Source organism: Leptosomus discolor, chromosome 2, assembly GCF_034619465.1.
Source record: "Leptosomus discolor isolate bLepDis1 chromosome 2, bLepDis1.hap2, whole genome shotgun sequence".
Lineage (NCBI taxonomy): Eukaryota > Metazoa > Chordata > Aves > Leptosomiformes > Leptosomidae > Leptosomus > Leptosomus discolor.
Genome location: NC_141392.1, coordinates 102,450,002 through 102,475,496, shown reverse-complemented (window position 1 = coordinate 102,475,496; position 25,495 = coordinate 102,450,002). Strand labels below are relative to the sequence as shown.

Below are 25,495 nucleotides of genomic sequence, written 5' to 3'. Positions count from 1 at the left end.
TTCCTCTTTGTTATGAAGTTTTATGGAAATTAATGGTGTCATGAAAGACTGATCTCCTAAATGGAAGAGTGGGCTTTTAAAAAAACTGTATCTGTCAGGTAAAGTAACTACTATCAGACATGAAAGACACCTGTCTACCTTAATTTCAACGTGGTCATGAAATAAAAAAGGGCGTTAGGTGTGTGAAGTGCTGCAAACATTACGTCAGTGAGACCTGATAAGCTCTTCTGTATTACTAATAAGGAAAGCCAAAGCTTAGGGGATCTACCTGTTTTAAAGAGGAACATTTTAGCATTCATTTCAAAGTAGCTTTTGTTTACACTTCAAAGATTTGGAGCAAAACCAAAGGCTGAGGAAAGAAGGTGCTTCTTTTACTCCTTTTTCCACACATGAAGAGAGTGGAGAACAAAAATTTCCATGTCGTATATCAGAAAATGAGAATAAAGATGGTTAGCAATTCACTTCTGTTCAAAGCACTTCTCAGCGATGGATCTGGGACTTCTAAGAGAACTCAGACAGGTCCCTCCACAAAAAAAGAATAATTATTAGGAACAGGGGCCTAAAAGTAATGGAGAGAGCCTCACGTTGCATACTATCAAGTACAGCTTAATCATCCCTATCTCTCAATATACCCAGTTTTGAGGTGGTGTACTTGTCATATTTTATTTGACTGTGCTGTTTAACTTTTCAGAAATCTATGAAGTGAGTTAATATAAATTTTCACAGTAAAGAAGTTAAATATATAAAGGAAATATCATCAAAATTTAAGACATTTTTCTTAAGTATGTGATCTGCATCTCTCAGCAGTGCACACCTATTATCACTTAGACATTTTTCAGCAAAACAAGTGGAATTTCTTTGGGCAAAAGCTACTTGAAAGTTCAAACATATTTGACTCAGGCTGTCCTAAAACACTATCTTCAAAGGTTTTTTGGAGCCATAATAAATGTGTAGAAAATCTCTGTTATTTTTCTACAAAGTTCATTTAACAGTCCAAAGAATATATTTTTCAGTATTTTCCAATGAGAATCTGTTTGTCAGATAATTTCTGACAACTCTATTCCTTATCCTATTGCCACTTTCTCCGAATTTATGAGAATGCTAAACATGAAAACTGATTATTACTGAAGATGGAGGATATGGATTACAATAGGATTGAGCCATCTAGAATGCTCCTGATAGGGATGGATTCATAGCTCTAATTTCAACCTACCACATGACATCTGCTCCTTCCTGACTTACACTGCTAACTGCCTTTCTGCTCAATCCATTATAAATTAGTTTAAGTATTTAAACAAAGACAGAAGAATCACTAAAGGGGTTTTGCCAGTGTATGGAATTAGACAAGTTTGTTAGATGCATCACTGTGCTGATGCAAGGCAGCATGGCAAAACCTTCATGTGGGAACTGAGGGCAGAGGAGGACCATGACCACTTTTTCCAGTCTAAGCACAGTTACATCAGCAGAACCATACCATGAATCTATATGCTAAAGACTTATCTACCAGCTGATAAATGTTAATGCACAATAAAATTAAGCACACTAGCTATTCTTCACTGATTTCTCACTCTTACTACAAACCAAATGCTAGATACTCTCTTTTTCAAGAAGAGTAAGTTCCTTTGCCTAAAGGCACTGTGTGGTTATGCCTATGAAGGTACTTTGCAGGCAGGTAAGAGCTGTAGTCTGCCCACGCTCTGAACCAGCAGGAAGCTTTGCAGTAACACAAAGTGCCACGCTGCGCACAACCTTCTTGCCCTCACTGACAAGCCATGTAGGGCAGATCGGACTGTACTCATCACATGGGGATGTGATGCTGCCAGTGCTGAATGTGGGCAGAACGAACTAATACCTTCGATCTCCTGTGAGCAAACCATGTGTTCTTATCCATGATCAGTTGAAAAGAATTGGATGCCAACTTTTAGGACAAAAAACCCACCATGAATCCGTAGATCACTTATTTGTTACTGCTGTAGAGTTAGAGGAAAGCAACTTGAATCTCAAGATCTGAATATTTGCGGATCCTGCTTGTTATATTCCTCCAAGAGAACAAAAGACACAACTCCCCGGAGTCCATCTGACTTACTTCTTGTGCTGCTATAACTGAGCTGCATTACTTTCCTTAGTCCATAGTTTAGATAATACTAGTGAATTTAGTTTTGTAACCAGTAAATAAGTGTTAAATAATAAAACATTCATGGAAACAGTATTTTCTTCCCCATTTTCATGGAGAATTTGAAAGGGTTTCATAATGGGTGATTAGCAGTAATCAGATAGATCAAGAAAGGCTAACAGGTGTTGCTAAGAGTTCACCAATACTGTGCTGTAGACCTAGTCCTGTATTTTCTCTTTATTCCTGCCTTATCCTTCAGACTGCCTTTCTCCTACTCACAAGGAAAGAATGCCAAGAGATAACCCTGATCTGGGAGAAATATAAGGCTCCCCTTTCTCCTTGTCCACATAGAAAATACAAAAAAACCTGCGTGTATTTCTCTGAGGAGGTTTTTGTGGCTTTGGGCTGTCGATCTCTTATTTTATTTGGGGTGGGGTGAGCATTCTGCTTTCTCCAAGGATCTATCCACAAAAATTTTTAAACTAGAATGTTACCATGGATAGCTGAACTTTGAGTGACTAAACTACCTTATAACTTGAATTTATTTCAGTCTTTACAATAATGCCGTCCCAAAATTAATTCCTGAATCCGACACGCCTACTGTGTAAGACTGAAAACTTTGGTAGCATTGTACCATATGCTTTCGTGCATTGTTTCCTTCCCACCCTGTGCTTGCAGAAGCTGATCTGACAGCTTCTTACCAAGTTCCCTCAAAACTGTTTCAAACAAATCCACATTGTCTTCAGTTGTATCAGCTGATTTTGCAGTTCCGCTCTGAACTTGGCTCTGAAATTCACTAGCATAAACTTGATGTAATTAACCGAAGCATAAGGATTTTGCCCTTCTGGGATTACAGAAAACATACAGCCAATCCCAAGACAACAGGGCTATGTCCAGCATGTCTGAGGGCTTGTTCAGTCTTACAGTGTCTCTACTTCTAATCAGCTGTCTTAAGTGAGATGTAAAAAGCACAATGGTTGAAGTAGTTATGGTGGAGGAAAACAGAAACATGAGATCCAAATATTCACCTATTTTCTTAATGACCTCAGAAAACCCGAGAGAAGCTTTGGGTCTGCTATGAACTCTTTCTTCTGGTAGTATCAAGGCACTGCTAACACTAGGAGGCAGCAGGACAGAGCAATGCTTCCATGACTCACAGAGGCAATGGGAAGATATTTTCAAGTGACACACTTGTCTCTTCATCATCCTATACAGAAGAACACATTGCAGCCTGCCCCAAAGCCTCTGCTGTATGCATTCACTTGCTGTGAGGTAATATACTTACTGCTCTATATCCACTTTATTTCTTCTGTTCAAAGATCCAAGAGGTGTTACGTCAAAAGTGTGTCTTTTATTGCCCATAAATGTCTCTTCAGTGTTAGTACAGCTGCCTTCATTGGATCTGTCTTTACAATTACAAACAAAAGACTTGATTTAGCACATACTAGACTGTCTTACTGCCGAGCTGTGGAAGCTCCACATGTGCTGGCAGCTTGCTTCCCTTGGATTATGGTCCCAAGGCTCTAAAAACCTTTAAGCATAAATAAAGTTAAAAGATGCTCAGAAAATACAGATTTGCAGACCTAGCATTTTGAAAAGAGCTTTCTGAAAGCAAAGGAATGTGAACACTCTGGAAACAGGATCTCAGAGCACTTTTACCAAAGGAAAACAACTTCATCCTATAGATACAGAAATCCTGACACAGGAACAGTAAAATTAGTTTACTTGGCTGTAGTAAAAATATTTTATACTTCTGCAGCTTCCACTAGAAGACCCCTGACAATCTTAAAAACATTAAAGCATTTAGCAAGAGTACACCTATTAATGAAAACACTACTTTTCACAAACAATAAACCAGAGATTAAGCGGTATTTGAAAAAGCAGAAGAAAATCTCTTAGTCTCCTGCTTCTAAGAGCTGGCTATCTGACTGAGGTTTTCACTTCAACTCAATCACACTGAATTATGACAGCATGAATGTGAAATTTCCATTCTTTGAAGAAAACAGTGAGTTAAACTGAGTTAAAATAACCTCAACCAAGTATATTTCAGGCATCTTAGATTTGGATTTCTGATACCTGTGGCTTTTCAGGTGCATCCATTAAGTAATGTAGCGTAGCCTGCGTCATGCAATGTTTTTTTCTCCTCCACGAGTTTTTTTCTGAAATTAAATACTACTGAAATGCTTGACCAATTAAGCGATTTCAAATATAAAATTTGAAAGAGGTAAGACAATAACAAGTGAAGTCTCTTTTAACTCAGTTCTGCAATGGATAAACTTAATTAAACCTTCATGCTAGTCAATACAGCATGTAAATACAGCCTGTAAGGATGATTAGAACAGGCAAAGATGTTTTATTGGATTCATCTTTATAGCTGCCCACTTGTAAAATCAAGCATAAGATCATTATGTAAATTTCTTATGATAATTAAACCTCAAATTCTATATTCAATAACTCGAACTCTGTCTGCTCATATCAATATTGTACCAGTATACATCATAATTCACTTCCACAGTGTGATGTCAAATGCCTCTAGTTATATTAAATATGTAAAAAAAAGCAAAATAAGAAATTTTATACTCATAAATTGATCCCTAAAATATCATTGCCATGAAACAAGACAGAGCTTTAGCTAAACCTTTAGCTAAGCATATTCATCCTTCCTTTTAGGCAGTCTTCCTACACATGTGCAACATCTCTGAGCACAGGAAATTAAAGCTTATAGGCAAGAATGTGTTAACACAAGAAGATACTATCAATCAGCTCTATCTTGTGCTTATAAGATTGTAAAGACTTATTCAGACTGGGTGCAGAAAAAATCCTCTCTTTCCATTAGTGACAAGACAGAGGATTTGAAACACAGACAAAGAGAAAATAGTGAAACAGTACTAATAACTAAAGAGTGTGTAACATTAAAATAAGTTTTTCTTTCTGTGCTCTGTATCTTGAAATGCTAAAGTTGACAAGCTTTCCTTTTGGCAAAGCCTTTATGAAAAGAATGAGAGAACCTATGATTAACGGTTGCAGCAACAAAAAATAAATGAGGACAAGTCTATACTGTGAAAGCAAGCTTGAACAGTTAGTAAAAAGCTGCCAAACATGCTGAATAGCTTTGAAAACAGGCTTTTATAAAACGAATCACTGTGCTCCTTTTTATAATGTTAGAAATTAGTGCTTTATTTTAAAATTTAAAATATATAATTCAATAATTGCATAAAATTATTTATTTACCTAAATCCATAGGAACTGCATCTCCTCTTTCTAGGTTTTTTGGCATTGCATGTCATTGCTGATCCTATGACAACTGTAACATTCTTCTGCTCCCCTGCTCTTTCTCACTTTAGGAGTGGGAGAAGCTCAGCATTTGAAAATGAGGATTTCAGAAGCAGCATTTTAAGCAGGATTCAGAATTTATGGCTGTGGATTTCTATTTTTCTTATGGAATCCTTCTGATTTTGTTTAATGTAGAAAAAGTGTTCTTTAAATGCTTTAAAGCACACACTTTAAACTAGACCTTCCCTAAGATGCACACCAACACATATTTGGATTCATGTTAGTTAATTAACTGTCCCTTTCATATATTTTTTGTGCTTTTTCATTTCCTCCCAAGTGTCATAATTGGAGCAAACATTTGAAGAAAGATAGATTCTGAAAGCTTAGTTTATGAATAAAATACTTTTTTCCCCTCTAACTCTTTGCAAGACAAATACTTTGTGTCTATAGAGTTTGTTTGCTTTTTGGTTGTTGAATCCTAGGCTTTTTGGAATTAAAAAAAGAGCAGAGTTGTCTATAATTTTCAGAGTTTCACAGACCTAGTTTGTGTCCATTCAAATGCATTATCTTTCAGTTTTTCTCCAGGTCCACATCTTCTGAATTGCTCACTCACAATACTCATGTTTAAAAGATGTTCTCTCTTAACAAAAAAAATGACAAATCAGTGTAAGTGCATGAGGCAAGTTTTACTTTGGCAGATGTAGGAAGATCATGGGTGGCAAATCTGAAATAAGACCAGGAAAAAAGACAGGTAAAACATAAAATAGGCCATCTAAGCCCCAGGTTGAGTCAAAAGTAGTTTCTTCAGGTAGATGGGAGACAAAAGCTTCTGGAAACCTTGGATTTAAAAAAAAAAAAACAACAACCAGACACAGACCAACTGTGGAGCCTCCAGACAATGGGCAGACACAATCAGTCATACTGCTCTTTGGGCCTTTCCGACTTTGGTCACTGCTGTGCAGCCACTAGCACAATCCAAAACTGGAGCTGGGAACATTTCCTTGCAGCCACAGTTCCTGCTCTTGTTACAAGGTCTTATTTACACCTCTTCTAAAAGGGCGTTGAATATGCATTATCTTAGTCTTCATTAATAAGATGTTTAGCTGATACTAAGTTTAAAATTCAGTTTGCTAGACTATTGCATAATTTTGTTTCTATTCACAGATGTCAATGTATGCACTGCTAGGTCACTGCGCACTGAATGCTGTGATCAACTGCCTTCATTATTAAGTAGGGAAGTCACAGGCAAACTTCTCTCATATACGAGCCTAAAACTGGCCCCTTTTCAATCTGATATTAGAAACTCATGCACTGCTGGAGTGTAATTTTTTTTATTTCATATGTAAATAACTTGCTTTTCTTTCCTCACTAGAGAATGTTGAGTTATTCATGCTAATGTGTTCTTTCATCACTTTTTTTTCTTAGTGGCAACCTCTTCCAAACTTGGAACATCTCACAGCAAGCAGAGAAACTAACATCTTTTTCACACAGCATGACATTAGAATATTTGGCTAAAGGCCCTAAAACATTAAAAAGAAAAAAACAAACAAACACAAAATCTTATTCATGATCCTTGTGTTTACTTGTTATGCTCAATTTGCTCTTTCATGCTTGTAGCACACAACAGAAATGTTGATGGCTTGGTGTTTCATCTTTGTAAGGAAAGGGAGCCTTTTCTCAGTTTCATCCATTTTCCATGACTTCTACAGGAAAAAAAATGAAGCTATGGCTGAGGGAGAAGAGGTTTTCTCAGATGCCAGGCAGCGTCTCACGTTCTGTGTGCTGTGGAACATTTAATGAAGGACTCTACTCTGTAATTTTTAACCTCTAAACAATATATTCTTTTACTGTACAGAGAGAAGCTAACCTTATTCAGTGACTGTGTTTGAAATTTCAAGGTAACTTTGCAATTGTTTTAAAACTCTTTTTCAGTACTTTACCTCTTCCAAGAAAAAGCAAAACTAAGAAAAAAGGTATTATTTTTTTTTATTAACTCTTTCTTATTATAATTAGTAAATAAAATTATGCGCAGCATAAAAATGATTGGTGCAATCTTTTATATTTGCGCAATAGCACCACTATTTGGTTTCATAGTTTCATTGAAAAACATTTTCAAAGTCAGCAAACTGATTCAGTTACTATGTTATTTGTTCACTGATTATCAGCCTTTGAAAGACATATCACATAAACCCAAATGTGACAATTCTGGACTAAAATGTTTATTTCCCAACACTGTGGTTTGGCTAACTTGTATGAAATGATGGTTGCTTTACCATTTCCCTTGGTATCTGCTAACTTGGCTGCGCATTTATGTCTCACATAACTAATATCACACACGAATTGAACTCAACTCTAACCAAAACCCTGTGGAATAGTAATAATACCTTTGACTTTATTTAAAACATATTTTCATTTAATATCACTGTTTTCTCTAGTCAGAGTTTCTGTCATAATAAAAAGAAGGAATATTTACCTTTTAAAATTACCTTGTTTTATAAATTTTAACTATGATTGCTTTCCATAACACCCCTATAACTCTTCATCTCTTGCTACACAAAGTTATGATACTAATCAATGACTTCCACAGTAGTCAACCTCGACCATAACATAATTTGTCTAATTCTTGTTGTTAGATAACATGCAACCATCCTCCATTTACCTAAAAAACTAAGGCAGATTTTCAAAAAAGTATACAAATGAATGCATTCACTGTCACAAAAGAATTTCTGATTTAATTTTCTGACACATGGCAGCTTAAATGTAAAGAAAAAACTGTATTTTTAATTGGAAAGTTTAATCCATTTTATGACGTCTAATTCATAAACTACAAGACAAGGGGATGTCTCTCCTCTTTACCTTTAATCAGAGAATACATGGTCCAAGGAAATCCCTGTGTGGTTCTCTTGGGAATCTCTACCTCATTACTTCATCACCACGGATGAAGCAAGGATCTTGTCTCACTTTCCTTTCTGAGAAAAGTTATGAGGGAAGCTCTCAAAATTATAACACCGAACTGTTACAGTTTTTAAGTATAGTAAAGGATAGTATAGATCTGAAATACTCGGTAGGTGCCTCAGATTTTGCTCCTTAACAAGGTGTGTTTTAATAGGCCACCAGGCACAAAACTTGCCTATTCCTCTCTTAAGAACTCTCTTTTATCATGCAGGAACCCACCAAACATAGGACCGGTGGTCTCACATTAAACCAACCATCCTCTGTTTCTTTTCATTAAACACGTTACAACATACTGGAGGTGGATATAACATTTAACAATGATGTCAGAAGACAAGATTCTTGCCCTAAGCAGCTCATCTAATTTTGACCGCACCAATGGATCTAGTATGTAAAGAGGTGCAAATGTCCCTGGAAAGGCAGAACTGACTTTTACACAGTTTTCTAATAAAATAAAATAAAATTTGATGGATGTTAGCAAGACGATTCACCTAACTGAAGTAATAATGAATGTAATGCAGTAAGCATGAGATGCAGAAGAAAACAGCTGCCTAGTCTATGTTTCCACCTGCTTTTTGGTTTTGTAAGAGATTTTTTAAAAAGAAATGTATCACAAAGGTAAAACAAGCAGTAATGAAGCCATCTCTTTATGTAAAATATATGTAAATATCTGCACTGTCTAGAGATTGCATGTGCTCAGCTTTCTCTTGGTGAAGGTGGAAAATGCCTCCAGGTAGTAAAACAGAGAATAAGAACACCCTATACAGCTTTGTATTTGACTACTAACTACAAAACTCTTCTTTGGTCGGACCTAATGGTAACATTTTCTTGAAAGTCTATAATAAACCCAGAATATACCATACAAATTAACTTTTCTTTTAAGGCTATACAAATGTCTCTCTATGTGTCTTTGTGGAGGTCCCCTCAGAGTGCCTACAGTGTGCAGAGTTGTACCTCATTCCAACACACATTACATCTGTCTGTTCTGCTCAGCGGCTATGACCTACCACAAATAAGCTAATTCCTGCACATAAAAAAGATATATTTATGATTGTGTGTGGGTTTTAGCATGAAGTGAAATATATGGTTTGCAAAATACTATAAATATCTGAAGTCAGACAAACTGGACATAGCAACCTGTTTAAGAATATGCGAAAAAACTCCTTCTCACTTCTGTTCCTGCATAGTGACCAGCGTATCAATTAAAAACAGGCCTCCATGATCATCAAGGAGAATGGAGTGCGAGGAAGAAGAAAAAGCAGCTACTAATATGCTTAGAAGTGTTTCCCAGATTTCCTTGGTACATACACTCTAAAGTAGTTATACAATGAGGTTCCTTAGATTAAAGACTGATTCAGGAAGTTCTCCAAGGTATCTTTCATATACCGCATCTGCTCTTCAAAATAAGGAGATGCATGGAAAGCATGGGCTACGCCCATTGCATCTCCATACTGACAGAAAGAATACTTTTTGGAACTTACTTAGAATCAAATCTTTATGGCCTACAAAGAGAGTAAGCATTTCTATGGTACAGAAATGCTCAACTTAAAATTGATGTTTAACTTTAATTAGATAAATTACTCTACAATTGCCTGCTTCTCTGTATTGACTATAAGGGAAGCTGAGAGTGATTAGGTAAGATGCTCACTAAGGGTGGACTAAATTAATTATCTGTTTCTGAGGGAAAAACAGATCAATATGCAGAACAGAAAGGTAAACTCATGAAGGGCCCATGACTCCAAATGTCTGGTGAGATTCTTGGGATACATGCTTCCCAACTTCTAGCTCATTTGATGACTAGTAAGGAGAAGTGTTCACAAGGCCTTTGTCAGCATTAGACTTGGCCCTTCAGCAAGCAACCGTAAGGCTGTAACTCAAGAGACTTTGCACTCACTCACTTAGAAGAAATGCAATACATCTTGGGCATAAAGGATTTTTAAAGTTAGGGGGTTACACAATGCAAAAGCATTTCTCCACCTCACACACACACACAAAAAGTGGTATTTAAATCCACTTTTCCATCACACACCAGGTTTTGCACAGTCTTTCTTAAAAAAACAAAGATAAATCCAACCATAAAGTAGTCTATAGCTTGGTGGTCAGGTCACCCACTCTGGTTAAAACCTTCACTTTACTTGAAGGCATAGGAGCAATCAGTCTCACTCACGCTTCCGGAGATTCCTTAGTCAGTGGAATACAGCACCAAATTGCTGCTTCTTTCTGATGCCATAAATGATTAATTACTTGGATGAAGTAGAACAGCTCCAAAAGAAGACAGTGAGACTCAGACATTACCATCAAGTTCTTCGTTTCAACCAGGCAACTCAGGAGATTAAATCTGGATTTCCATATCTCTGAAGCGAATTTCCTAACCTACCTGTTGCTGGCTATTTCAGTTGAAAGATGCATCAAAGTCAGTTGCCATGAACAATTTTACATAAAAAATTCCTACCTGTCATTGATAATACATCTGTTCTACTATTGATGGGGAATTCATAGCCAGATTTCCCCTGCTTATACAGTTTATATCAAAATTAATATCCCAGACATATTCTGCAATGACATAGGACAAAACCATTCCTGAGCTACCTGACACATACAGTAGGCATGGTGGAGGGACAATTTCTATAATAAATTACAATCTTTCAGTGCAGGAGTTAAATTAGGTATATGTGCCTAAAAGCATGGTTTAGCATACCCATGATTTTTTTTAATACATTGCTTCTGGTATTTCCCACTTTCTCTTCCCTCCCGCCATTATTCCTCAGTTCTCACCTCCTCACCCCATGCACCCCACAATGTCCTTGCTATTCTGTCTGTGAGCCCTATGAATACGAAAGGTTTTCCTTGCCAAACCAGTAAATAACATAGCTCAGTTCCAGGGGAGAGGAAAAGGGGATTGAGAAAATGCTAATGTCATTCTGTCATTGTGGAAAGTGAGAGATAAAATTCACTTTCAACAAAATAGCACAATGGAAGCCACAAAAAGTGCTGAAAGTTGCTTTAAAAATCCATGGGAAAAATAAAAGACATTCAGCTCTCACTGTACTATGTTAAGAAAGGTATGATCAGCTGAAAGTTGTGTTGAAAGGTAAACACAGATATGCACACGTACTTTAAGGACATGTTTGTGGGCAGTATTCAGGAGGCTATGTTTTGAGTAGCGGAAACTTTTAATACCTATAGGTATATTTCAAAGAACCCTTATCAATAAGAATTATTCTGGATCAATGGGATTACTGTGAGCCCTGGTTTTCATTATTTCAATTAGCAATTTAAGTGGTGCTTTACTGTTCTGTAATTTAAAACTATAAACAAAAGCTGCTAAAAGCAGGGCTTTTTAAAAAAAATTATACCTATGGAACAGTTAACATCAGCATTCAAATGTAACTGTTAAAAAAACTATAAGTTTTAAGAACAGTTTTTGTATGTTTTTTATTAGACTTAACTTTAATGCATTCACTAACCAGTCCTATAACATCATTTCTCTCTAATTCATCAATTAATGAATTACCTCCAGAAATTAAAATCATGAAATGGATTTTTGAATAATGTGTATTAATTTGTTCTAAAATTCATCATAAGTTTGTTATTTACGGCCTTATTATACATACTTAACTTCAGAAGCCTAGAGAACTAGCTTGTCTTAGCTACTAAGACAAACATGCAGTCTATTACTGGCATCTGTTACATTCTTTTCTTCACCATTTTGCTTTTCTTTCATGACACTGGTCACACTAGATTCTGCAAAGTAAACCAGAGTGTATAGATGTGTGTTGAGGGGAGGTGAGAAATAAGCAAAGAATTTCTTTTTTAAATTACCTTTTGCTGAAAGCAACATATAAATGAGGTCAGCAGATGGAAGAGAGCATCAATCAATCAATGAAAAGAGTAGACAGTCAACAGTAAGAAGTCTTCTAAGGGTGCTGTTCCCTGCCAAGTTGATATTGAGCTTATTATCAAAATGTGCCTTCACTTCCCTTCTGATCAGTGTCATTCTCATCATGTGTGCTTCTAGTCAGTTAGCCGCTGACAAGTTAGTTTTCTTAATAAATTCATTGAGTTGAATGGAGATGAGCATACATAGTTTTCACTCTAATGAAGGTACGAGCGCAGGAATCACCCAGGACTTCAGCAGAAGTATATTTTAGTCTCCAGTAAGTAGGGAAAACATCACTGTCAAAACCCAAGGCTCCTAATAATGTCAGCAGATGCTCTTGTGAATAGGAACAGGATAAAAACTGGGGAAAGTCTCTAAGTAATATCAGGAGCTACAAGATTATGAGAACGCTTGTCTGCAAAATCTGTTTTACAAGCGGAATTCATTGTGTGTGACTGGCTCACAGAGGAGAGGATTCTGAATTTCCACTGCAAGAATTCAGAGCAGAGAGACTGCAGAGTTCCACTCAAATGCCTGAACATTTACACTCCTTTATCTGTCTTGTGATCACAACACCCTGGTACAGCACCAGGTGACCCACAACCAGACTATGATCATATAGTCAATAATCACAGGACTCAGTTAAGCAGGCAGGTAATTATCAGATGACAGTAAGAGAGCATGATTCACTGTTTAACCTAATTACATGCATCAAAAATATGTCAAATCAGTTATTATGTTTTATAAAGCTTTTTTTCCCTTTAATATGCAGTTAACAGATAAAATACGTTTCTCCTCTTGAAAACAAACAGGCAGTCAAAATGTCTTCATAGCATACAGGTTATGTGATAATTAAAGAGGTTTCTATAACAGTTATATAGAAACTCTGAAAAATCCCACAATAAGGATGCACAATAACAAATCTCAGAAGGGGGCAGATTTTAACAACTGGACTTTCTTTTCACTGAGGAGTCCAGCTGCACATTTTCTAAAGGCTATAATTTAATTATTAGCTTGCAGTCACATTAGAATATAAGCAAAGGAAACTGACTGATCTCTAAGTAAGAGCTGTTGCAATAGTCATTGTATACACAGCATTTAGGGATGCTGATCAGCAGGGCTTCTGTACATAATTATGTCAATTCAGCATGTATCATCTGAAATAAAAAGGAGTCTCTTTTTGAAAAAGATGGGAGATGCACAAAGATTGATATAAAAATGCTTTATATGCACTGTATGTGTAATATATGTTTAGGTGACAGAAAAGCAATTGCCTTTACTCTCAAAAATTAATGTATTTAAGAGTAAAAAATTCCTTACACAACCAGCAATCGAGTTAATGTTATCACCTGTTTAGTCAGAAAGTTGTCTGAAAATTTTGGTGTCAATTGCATCACCAAGCTACACTAAAAGACTTTTTAAGGTGCATCTCAGTTTTAAGAGCTGTAATTCGCCAAACTGTGTTTATGTGCATTCTGAATGGATTCTAGTATCCTATTCCTAAGGAGTTTTGAGAATAAAATGAATGTGAGATCTTACAGGAATTTATCATATTTAAGTGTCAGAATGTGTATATATTGTTACTATGCCAAATTGTGAGGGGTTTAGGAGCTTCAGAACCTGTCAAAGGGAAAATGAAAAAATAAAACCCTCTCGGAAAAGCATGACAAGCCAAATTGTGCACTGAGCAGTATTCAAAAAATCTTAAAAAGTATTTGTACCTCTGCAGATTACAAGCTTATCAGTCTGACAGAATCTAAGAGGCTTTCTATAAAATACTGTAGATCGTGTGAGCTCCCTGTGCATATCAAGCAGACATCATACGAATGAAGACAATTTTCTTATACTTGGCCAACACGGAAGTAACATTTAAACCTTATTCTGAGATTTCAGGTAAAGTAAAGACATAAACTGAGCTTTTCAAAACCCAAGTACAGCCATACCCACACTCACAACTTGCAATTTTCTGTGATGTTGTAGCATAAATACTGGATAATGGATACCCAAGGTGTTCTGTTTTGTAAATTAACTGATTAAGAAATGTATAGGTGTTCGGCTTAGTATGATCAATAATATGATTCTTTCAAGCTGATAACTAATTATTTGTAATATATCCACATGCAATAACAAATAACAAGGGAGGCAAATGTGAAGCCCTTATCTGAAATCAAAGATCTACTCTAAAACATTGCCATGTGAAGTTATTCATAAAGAATAACCTATCTTTCTCAGCAGGCTTCCATGAGGTATCTTTAAATACTGAGTAATGTTTCTCTACTTTATTAGAATTGTGTATATTTTTATCAGACCCTTAAATCAAATTTTGTAGTATAACTATGAAACAGTAAGGTTACCTAACACGTGCTAACATTTCTAAAACTATAGAATTTAACATTTTATGGAGCCACATCCAGCTCTCCCCTTCTGAGTCCCTTACTAGTAATACTTTTGGTGGTGAAATGCTACAAACAAATGCTTCAAATCACTGTTGTCATTTATATGGGTCCAGATTGAAAAGTACAGAGCAGGCAAAGAAGCAACACCTGTGTATTCTCTGAAGATGTACTACGACCAGTTTCAGATGAAAAAGAGAGATCTGTCTCCACAGAGGACAAAGAAATTGAGCACAGCTACGTTTTCATTATAGTGACTGTCACACTCATTTTTAAAGAAAAACATGCTGACTTAAACTACTACATTAGAAAAGCTTTAAGTAACTGATGCAGAATCTCACAGTATAAATTGATGCATTGCTTTGATTTGTTAAATGAAGTGAATCTTTTTTTCCCAAGGAATAATAGTTCCTTAAATGTGAAATGGATTTTCTTAGGTGGGAGTTCAAACAATATGGCTTTTGGAGAAAAGAAGTATTATATTCTTTTATAGTTGACCATCATTTAGTATCAGCCTAAAACGTGTAATTAATATGGCCTATAATTCTTGCTAAAGTAGCTTGTTGTTAGTAAGCAGACTCCTTATTTGACTTCATATTTAATAATTTTTTTATTAAAACTTTTTAATATGCAGGCTTACCAACAAAATTAGCAAGCTTAAGTCTTTGATTTGAGAAGCTAAAAATTTTGGGAATAGGATTTTTGCCTTTTATCCTGCGAAAAAAAAAATTGCCACATATGGGCTTGAACCTGCTGGTACTGCACACGTAAATTATCTTTCCTTCCATTGCACACTCTTTTTTGCTGTTGGCAGAAACTATCTGTCAGTATTTAGCTGATCAGGTCATAGTTTCCTTTCTTTCCTAAAACAGCTATGTGACGTATAATGAACCCCATTTTAGCGCTGTACTAAAGATGAGTCCTCCTTCCTAACAGGTGAAAAAGACAAGAAAAATCTAATTAAACACAAAAATGGGAATGACAGTCATTGACAGGCATCTCTACTGGCAGCGACTCAGTAATCAGTTTGCATAATCATAAAATAATATTTTCCTTTTCTTAGAGATGTACAAAGTACCAGAATATCCTGCTGAAATTCTTCAATAACCTTGTTTTACAAATCTGAACATTAGCTCAGTTTCTCTTACTTTGTGCTGTGTTCTAGCTAAGCTTCAACTGGAAAGAAGATGGCTACTATACTCATTCCCATACTGGTTTCTTCACAAAATCACGAGCTCACACACACAAAAACCCTACAGGTTGAAATAAACTTGTAGAAAATGATATGCAATAAAAACGTAAAAAAAAAAAAGACATATGACATTTTCATGGGGAAGGACTAAAAATGAAATAAAGAACTGTAAACCGCACAAAGCTCTTGTTGCTGCTGCGTCAGCAGTTCTGTAGAAAAGTCAGTCACCTCCTCATTGCTTCACTATTCTCTTGATCTTGGAGAGAAGGATGATAGAAATCACCTTGCGCAGAAATGAACAAAAATAAAATTTTAAACTGTGTGGAATACGTAATAAATCTTGGTTTGTTAAGTTATAAGATTTAATAGTAAACAGGAGCCTAAACTTTCACTTAAGTGTTAACATTTTTTAGCTCCATGCTTGGATTATGAAGTGCAGAATATAGGTAAGTTTATTGCTTGCTGGAGACAGGAAAAAGTTAATACCGTGAAGAATTAATATTTAATTCCTATTATTTCTACATGATTCAAGAAAGTAGAGGGAACATGTTGCGTTTTAACATACGTTGTATATATGCTTGTCAGAAAAACTTTTGGTAAGTTTATTTTATTACGTGCTCCGTTTGCAGCTTCCATCACTTGCATTACTGATGCATTAAAACAAAAATGTTTATTTCAACTAGTGAGCAATAACAAGCAGCATCTATTCTATTAATACCTAGGCTGCAGTAAATTAAATGATGCTCAGAAGGCCTGAGAAACCACAAAGGCAAGCAGACATTTTAAAATCACTTTCCAAATAATATGTATGTCCAAAATAACTATTACTGACAGCTACGTATACACACACCAAAAAATTTCATGTCTGTACCTTTGTGTCTTCCCATCAGTGTATATAATTTAATTAGCAGCTTGTCTGTGTAAGAAAAAACAAAATTGCTTGGAATCCATTTTTAAGAGGTTTTCAGGACAGGCTAAGAGATTGAATTGATTATTTGAAAAAAATTGTTCCAGAGTATATTGCAGATACCTTCCATAACTAACTCTTAAGAAAACCGAGTGTGTGACACTGAAAAAGTAACTTTTACCGACAGACACTGTAACACAGAGATTACAGCATTTAGCTGTATTTGACACATAAAAAAATGTGGAATCTCAGGCCATAAACTGAGATGAAGCCAATAACACATACAAAGTCTCAGCTGACCATGTCTGTAATATTCACAGTTCAAGGTCTTAACATGCCACTTACACTCCTCCAGCAACAGAGGTTTTGACACAGGCACTTCTATTTACCCAGTCCTGTTATAGTTTTCTTATACCTCTCTACAAAACCCCTATTCAGCTATTCTGCATATAGGAAAAGTATACTGAAACTACACTTATGCTAAGATTAATCAGCATTCCTTCTCTTTTCAGCTGTGGAAGATGGTACAACCAGCCCTGAAATGACTTTTGAAATCAATAAAGTCCGGAAATGTCTGTTTTGAATTCATTTGCTCGTGGCAGGTAATGAATCTATCAGCAGTACACAAGTCAATAGGTGAATATTGTCAGTTTACATCTGCCTATACACTGAGCTTCTTCAGAGCTGGCCTGTGTCCCTACTCCCTAGGTCCTGTTGGCACATTTCTTATTTCTATTTAAAAATATTACCATTTACTATTATATCTGATAGAGACAACAAAGAAAAAAGTCAAAACAAATATTTGCTAGCACCTGAACTACACTGAACTACTGAATACAACTCTTACCTAGGGAAACAATCCACAAGGAATACAACTGAGTAATAACTTTGATGTCTCACTGCACCACACTTGTATCTCTTCTCCACAAGAGTTTCATCCATATGAATTCTGCATGTTGATGGTTAACTGCGCATAGCACATGACAACTCCTTTACAATTTCAAATGCAAACAAAAAATAGATTTCATATCTTTTGCCAGCTTAATTAGAATTTGGTTGTATTTTGAAATCTTTCCCCATGAACTGATAATGCAACACAATAAGTTTTTTTCAATAATGTAGAACTGAGACATCTGTTCTGGTCATAGTATATGATGAAATTAATTATCTATCTTTATGTTTGTTTATACAATTAAGACTACAATACCCTACAAAGCATTATCATAATAGGTGGCGTTAGACTTAAAATTTTAGTTTTCCTCTTCAATCTATATCATAGAATCATAGAATACCAGGTTGGAAGGAACCTCAAGGATCATTTGGTCCAACCTTTCTTGGCAAAAGCACAGTCTAGACAAGATGGCCCTGTTGGGGAATCCACCACTTCCCTGGGGAGGTAATTCCAGTGGCTGATTGCTCTCACTGTGAAAAATTTTCCTCTTGTGTCCAATCAGAATCTCCCCAGGAGTAACTTGTACGTGGTACCCCTCATCATTTCCATGTGACTCCTTGTAAAAAGGGAATCTCCATCTTCTTTGTAGCCACCCTTTAAATACTGGAATATGGTGACAAGGTCTCCCTTAAGCCTTCTTTTCTCAGGGCTGAACAAACCCAGGTCTCTCAGCCTTTCCTCATATGGCCAGCTTCCCAGTCCTTTGATCATCTTTGTGGCCCTTCTCCAGACCCTCTCCAGTCTGTCCACAGCTTTTTTGTATAGTGGGGACCAAAACTGAACACAGTATTCCAGGTGTGGCCTGACCAGTGCTGAGTAGAGTGGGGTAATGACTTCTTTATCTCTGCTGGTGATGCCCTTGTTGATGCAACTCAGCATCCTGTTGGACTTCTTTGCAGCTGCAGTGGCACACTGTTCACTCATGTTGAGCTTGTTCTTCACCAGGACCCTCAGGCCCCTTTCCACAGAGCTGCTCCAGCCAGGCAGATCCCAGCCTGTGCTGCACTCCTGGATTAGGCTTTCCCAGATGTAATATATGTACACACATGCACACACACATATAAATATATTATCTATAATATATAAAATCCTGGTTTATGTTCTATGAACTTTACAGCGATAAAAATAAAGCAGCTGTAGCAGTATTTTTAAGGACAATTTTGGACCGCAGATCTCACTAATTATACAGAATGACAAAATGCTAGTTGGGTTTTATCTAGAAAAACAGGAAGATGTAAAATAGTACTTTTTAGTGCCTTATTTTTTGCTTACATTGTTCTCCTGCTACGCTTACTTCTCAACCTCCTCATAACATAGCTTACAACAACCTCTGATCACTACCATGTGTAATTTATCCCTTAAATCAGTATATGCTTTAATAATGCACTAAATGAAGAAGTTGATATACATCTTACAACTCCCTCTTTCTCTTTTCTTCCTCCACAAACAGCTTAAAACTATTTATTCCTTTCCCTTATCATTTCAATATATTTTATATATGTTCCTATTTTCTTGGGGTTTACAATCAATATGTAGTAAAAGTACCCTGGTGCATATTTAGCATAGAAAAAGGTCCTTCAGACAGTACAGTAAAGCAGTCGAACGTACTATTCATTTTCATCTAATTTTGCTTTAGCAGCTGAAAAATAGTGTACAATACATGGGATGAATATTAATTAATTATTATGGTTTGTGAGAGCTATATAGTTACACAGCTATTTTTACGGAAAACCTTCAGATTTTGCATGACGGCTAAAAAAATGAATTACCCAAAATCTAGTAGAGTAATTCTATTTATAAAAAAAAAAAAAAGAGCATACCCTGAAGCAGAAGTTCCAAGATGCTCTCTTGCATTTGCATGCTGTCAGCTAAAAAAACAAGACTATGATTTTCCAATATCTGCTGAGTGAATTGTCTTGAAATTTGCAATTGCAGAGGGGTACACCTGTGAATGTGCTTTGTGCAACAACGGGTACGTTACTGAGTATGAGACATGTCAATAGAAAACAGTCATTCAAATTCTGCTTTTTTAACCGCTGCATGCTGCAAAGCCAACAACTGCTTTTTTCCTTATAATACCATTTACGAAGGTAACTAACTGGCAAATAGAAGTGAGGATAAATAAAATATCTGCTTCACCGCTGGAACTGAAATCCTCGTTTTACTGAAATCAGTAACAATTACAATGACTTCAGTGGGATCGACATCATATTTAGGAATTTTTATCTTCTATGCTCACACCCACGGAATATCAGTTGGTGCTCTTCCTTGAAACAATTTTCTACTAACAGATTACTGCAAAACAAGCAGGTATGTTAGCTGTTGATAATAAAAGCATTTGGCTGAAAAAGAAATATTAATCCTTTTATAAAGGTGCTACAAATACTAAAGGTCAATTAAGTACAGTAAATGAAGCACATACACTGGGCAACTCAAGCATCGGTAGCTGTGTACTAGCTTTCACAGTTTTCAAAACTTTTTGAACTGAGTCAACCATCAATCAGAACATTGTTCTTGTCAAAAATACATGATGATACCCGCTAAAGTGTGGAACAAATTGGTGATGTTCCCACATTTGTTTTAGCAGTATAATATAAATCAGCAGCATGTAAAAGAGTAATCAGACAACAGACCTGACAGCAGTGTTTTATAGTGTTCCATAAATCTCATGCCTGAACAGAGAATGACAGAGCTGCACCAATAGCAATGTTTGCTTTCCAGCTCTGCAGTCCAGATCCAACAAATGACCAAGGAACCAAAAAACAAGACACCAATGAAATTAATACATAAAATCTGAAGCTGTGAAAAGCTTTAAGATCAAAAAGCTTCCATAAAGCCTCTTCACAACCTCAGTGGCATTTGGACATATAAGACACTCCAGTTTCTCACCTTTAGAGGTCCCTAATTGCTTAATAATTGTATTTACTTAGAGATGGAGAAGTTGTTCAATTTTGGCAAAGTCAAAACAATTTACTACTCAACCCATCTGCAAGGCAGGAAGGCTTTAATCTGGCAAGCATTTCCAGAGGTTGCCTAACGCTCCCTAAGGGGACTGTGCCTCTCACAAACTACTGTATTGCCCATGTTTTTCTTTGCCACATTCAGTGAGAGATCCTGGGACAGTGTTAGCACTAGCAGCATACCTATCCTCTGATTCAAATACTGTCGGCACAGTAGAAAAGGAAAGGGGGATCTCATAGAAACATAGAACAGTTCTGGTTGGAAGAGACCTTCAAGATCATAGAGTCCAACCTTTGTCCTAGCTCTACCAACACCACTAAACCATGTCCCTAAGTACAACAACTACCCCGTCTCTTAAACACCTCCAGGGATGGTGACTCCACCACCTCCCTGGGCAGGCTGTTCCAATGCCTGACAACCCTTTCAGTAAAGAAATTCTTCCTAATATCCAGCCTGAACCTCCCCTGGGGCAGCTTAAGGCCATTTCCCCTTCTTCTATCCCTTGTTACTAGGGAGAACAGACCGACCCCTGCCTCGCTACAACCTCCTTTCAGGTAGTTGTAGAGAGCCATAAGGTCTCCCCTCAGCCTTCTCTTCTCCAGACTAAACAGCCCCAGATCCCTCAGCCGTTCCTCATATAAGACATGCTCCAAATCCTTTACTAGCTTGGTAGCCCGCCTCTGTACCCTCTCCAGCACCTCAATGTCCTTCTTGCAGAGAGGAGCCCAAAACTGGACACAGTACTTGAGGTGCAGCCTCACCAAAGCTCAGTACAGGGGCACAATCACTTCCCTGCTCCTGCTGACAACACTGTTCCTGATACAGGCCAGGATGCCATTGGCCTTCTTGGCCACCTGGGCACACTGTTGGCTGCAGGACCCGGCACTTGGCCTTTTTGAAACTCATGGAATTGGCCTTGGCCCAGCAATCCAGCCTATCCAGATCCCTCTGTAGTGCCTCCCTACCCTCAAGCAGATCGACACTTCCATCCAGCTTGGTGTCATCTGCAAACTTACTAACAGTGCCCTCCATCCCCTTGTCCAAACCATTGATAAAGATCTTAAACAGAACTGGCCCCAGTACTGAGGCCTGGGGGACACCACTCATGACTGCCCACCAACTGGATTTATCTCCATTGACCACAACTCTCTGGACTCGGCCATCCAACCAGTTTTTCACCCAGCAAAGCTTATGTCCATCCACGCCAAGAGCAGTCAATTTCTCTAGGAGAATGCTGTGGGAAACAGTGTCAAATGCCTTACTAAAGTCGAGGTAGATGACATCCACAGCCTCTCCCTCATCCAACAAGCACGTCACCTTGTCACAGAAGGAGATCAGGTTTGTTAAACAGGACTTGCCCTTCATAAACCCAGGCTGACTGGGCCTGATCACCTGGTTGTCCAGTATATGCTGCGTAATGGAACTCAGGATGATCTGCTCCATCTTAGTAACAGTTCTTTCAAGAAACGGTGACAGGTGCCTTCAGGAAAGGGTCCCTGGACCAAAGCTGGATTCCATCGGGGGTCAGATAAATAAAAATAAGCTGCTGCAATGTGGGATAATCCTGTGCTCAGGGTTTCTTTACCAAAACTGACCTTGAACTGCAAATTTTAAGTACACCTGATAATACTAATACACAAGCTAGGGCCATAAAGACCTGAAACTTGGATTAATGTCTTTTGCTGTGAGATCTTGGGGCACTGGTATCCCCTTGGCTGGGGAAGAAGTAAGGAAACACAATGTAGTTGTAACATATCATCAGAACATATTCAGGAGAGAGAGAGGTAAAGAGAGAGAGACAGAAAGAAATGAAGAAAGGAAAAAAAGGTACCTTACCTCACTTTTAAATTGCCTTGCTGTGGCTGTCCATCATAGATTGACAAAATATCAAAATCTTCCTCAAGGGCAAATGTATGAAACGACAATTGTATCCTGTTACGTTCTCCTGTAATAATGATCCACGTGCAGTTGGCATAATTTGGATAACCATGAGGAAATCCAGGGCTTTCTATAGTACCATTTGGTCCCTGTACTAAGCCTCCACAGTTCTGACCTGAAAAAGAAGAAAGGAAATAAGGTATTTTGGTGGTTTTCCCCTCCCCCAGTATATATATCATTACAGGACTAACTATATGTAAACTTTTTTTTTTTTTTTTTCCCTAGATTACAGATACCACATAAAATTGCATTTATACCATTCTCCCCTCAGGATTCAAACCTCCCCCTCACTGGATTTTCTGATACATCTACCATCTTTTTATGCAATGCATCATTATTTTAGGTTATGTAGTATTAACAAAGTATGACTTATTCATCCAAATGTGAAATTTAAGCATTAGCCTTGATGCCATAAATTCAACAGACTGACAGTTACAATGCCAGAGAATGTTCAGAGCTTTTTGGTGAATAACATTAATAAAGTTTTTATATAAAACCTAAAGTATTAGAGCTTCTGCTCTTCTGAAACATACTTTCAACACGGAGAGAAAAAATTAGACACACATTTATTACACATTCTGTTGCAACCAGCATTAAGATTTTTATACTTAAAATCCACAGTGAAATTTATGTGGTATAACATTTTTACTGCCATGTGCATGGTGGTCAGGAAAGTGTTTGTCTGGGGTATTTTTAGGATTCTCAAAAAAAAAACCACTAAGGTTTTACTCAGCAGGCATTTATGTCTGGTTTGTACATCCTACAGACCTTGTAAGGGTATAGTAGCTCATTAACGGGAAGTCCTCAGCAAGAAAACTTGACTTATGGTGCACACTCTCGCTAATTTCCTACTTGATTTTGTTAATCCCTCACACAATAGTGGCACTGGCTCAGAGCTGGAGAGAAGCATTAATGAAATATTTGAACTGAGAAAAGTTTAAGGACATTCTGTGCAGTGTAATGCTTGGATTATTACATGCATTTTAAGCACTTCAGAACAAGCATAATCCCAGCATTTTATTGTTATATCTAAACCAGAAAAGTATTTCAGGCTGCAATTTTATTTTTAACTTCCCAGCAGTAGGTCTCTGAGACTGAATCTTTCAGAGCAGTGCTGTCAAATGCTTGTGGGAGGTTTCTAAAACTTAATAAAATGGATTTAATAAAAGGGATTTGCTGCTAAAACTAAAGAACTGATAAGTAATCATTTTCTACTAAATTTCAAATATAACAAAAACTCTAATGAAAAGATAAAAAGGCTATGGGGATTCAGGACGCCTTTAAAATAAAAATCTTCTCTAGTATATCTACCAATTGATTCACATTACTGTAATAAAACATTGGTATTATTAAACATTCCTGAAGAAGAAATCTATTATGCTATGAGCTTAGCACTGAAGTTTCAGATATGTACTGTTCACTGTAACTTGTCAGCATTCTTGCAGATGCTTTGCATTGTATTCCTCTTCCTACAAGCACAGGGGAAATGTCATGGAAGCGTCAGAAGCAATTTAAAATAATTTAATTACTACTGAAATAGTGTTCTGAAAACAGGAAAGGAAAATTATAGTTACAGCCCACCACCCTAATACTCTAAAGAGCTACTTCACATCACCAACATCAGAAATTGGTTTGTGTAAACCAAGTGCCCCCCGCAAGCCATGCTGCACAGCAGCTTTCCTACCACTCAGTGGGAAAGGGCTGCTTGAAAGAGGAGAGCTATGAAGTGCAAGTTAGCAATTCATCTAAAATCTGCCAAAGACAGAACAACCTTTCAGGAGCAGAAATCTGTAATTCTACTGTACCAAGCATGTAACATATCATATGTAATTGTGTATGTAAATACACTATGTTAACTGCATTTCTGACTTGCAGGGAGACAAATTACCTCCCCAATCTGAGGAAGCCCTAGAGCTGGCTTAAGGTAAAATCGAGTATTGCTGGGGTAGTAAGCGAGCCCTCCCATCCACAAAATGGCTATAAGTCCAGCAGCCCCCTTACAGAGGTGCTTACTACCCGCCTGCAGAAGTTTTTGCAACTACCAGTGATTGCTCTCAGTTTTATTCCAAAAGGTGTTTTGTGCTCCTTCCTGAGGATTCAAGTTATTGTGCATTATCCTCTTGGAAAATGAAACAACTCTAACGATAATCAAGGCAGCCAACACTTTACCCTGTTTAACGTAAGCGTTTCTTACCACCCACAGCCCTTTCTTTCTCCAGTTTGCTTTTGCTCTCCTATATATATATATCCCTCCAGTTCGAAAACTATTCATAAACATGCTGCCTAGTCACATTGTACACAAGAAACACAAGGCAATGGAGAACTACAAAGGAAAACGATCACTGTGAAATGCTTTTAGGTTTGCTCTTAATTTTATATGCATATATATAAATACATACTTATTTACTTAGTGTTCAGTAAAAAACCCAATAAAAACCCTACAAGAAATTTAATACCTAGTTAACTCCCAGCATTGCTGCCCACTGACAACTGCAAAGAGGATCTTTCTAGGATTCTATGATCTCGCTTCTGAACTAAGCAATACTCAAAGAGACTTTAAAAGCTGTGCAGGCCCAGAAAACTGACATCCTCCTAGGTCTGTCCCTGCCCAGTTACGACATGAAGCATGATAACAGAGCAGTATTTGGAAAAAAGGATCAGCTGCTATCTATATAATATCTATTTTGTCAATATAGGTAAGTCTAAAACAGTCAGAACTGTCAACCGTTACACCTCTGCCAAGGAGTAAACTCAGCATCAAATCACTTAAGAGAGATTCAGAAGGAGGATATACTTTGAGAGAAGGACTGAAGAGACTTACGGGTGACAGAAGGCAGCAAATTAGATAGGACTTGACAATGCAATATCCCATAAAAAAATGCAGTTTCTGACTGCAAAGACACCACAGACCAGTAAAAGGACACTGATGAGATC

General features: G+C 37.1%; 1 protein-coding gene across 1 annotated transcript in view; it reads right to left on the bottom strand.

Moving 5' to 3' along the window:
- The window catches only part of CSMD1 (CUB and Sushi multiple domains 1), a 1,224,748-nt gene that overhangs the window by 975,114 nt on the left and 224,139 nt on the right, over positions 1–25,495 (bottom strand). The window contains exon 2 of the mRNA XM_086461528.1: positions 22,460–22,676. Coding sequence (XP_086317654.1) covers positions 22,460–22,676 — 217 coding nt within the window. The remainder of the gene's footprint in view (positions 1–22,459; positions 22,677–25,495) is intronic.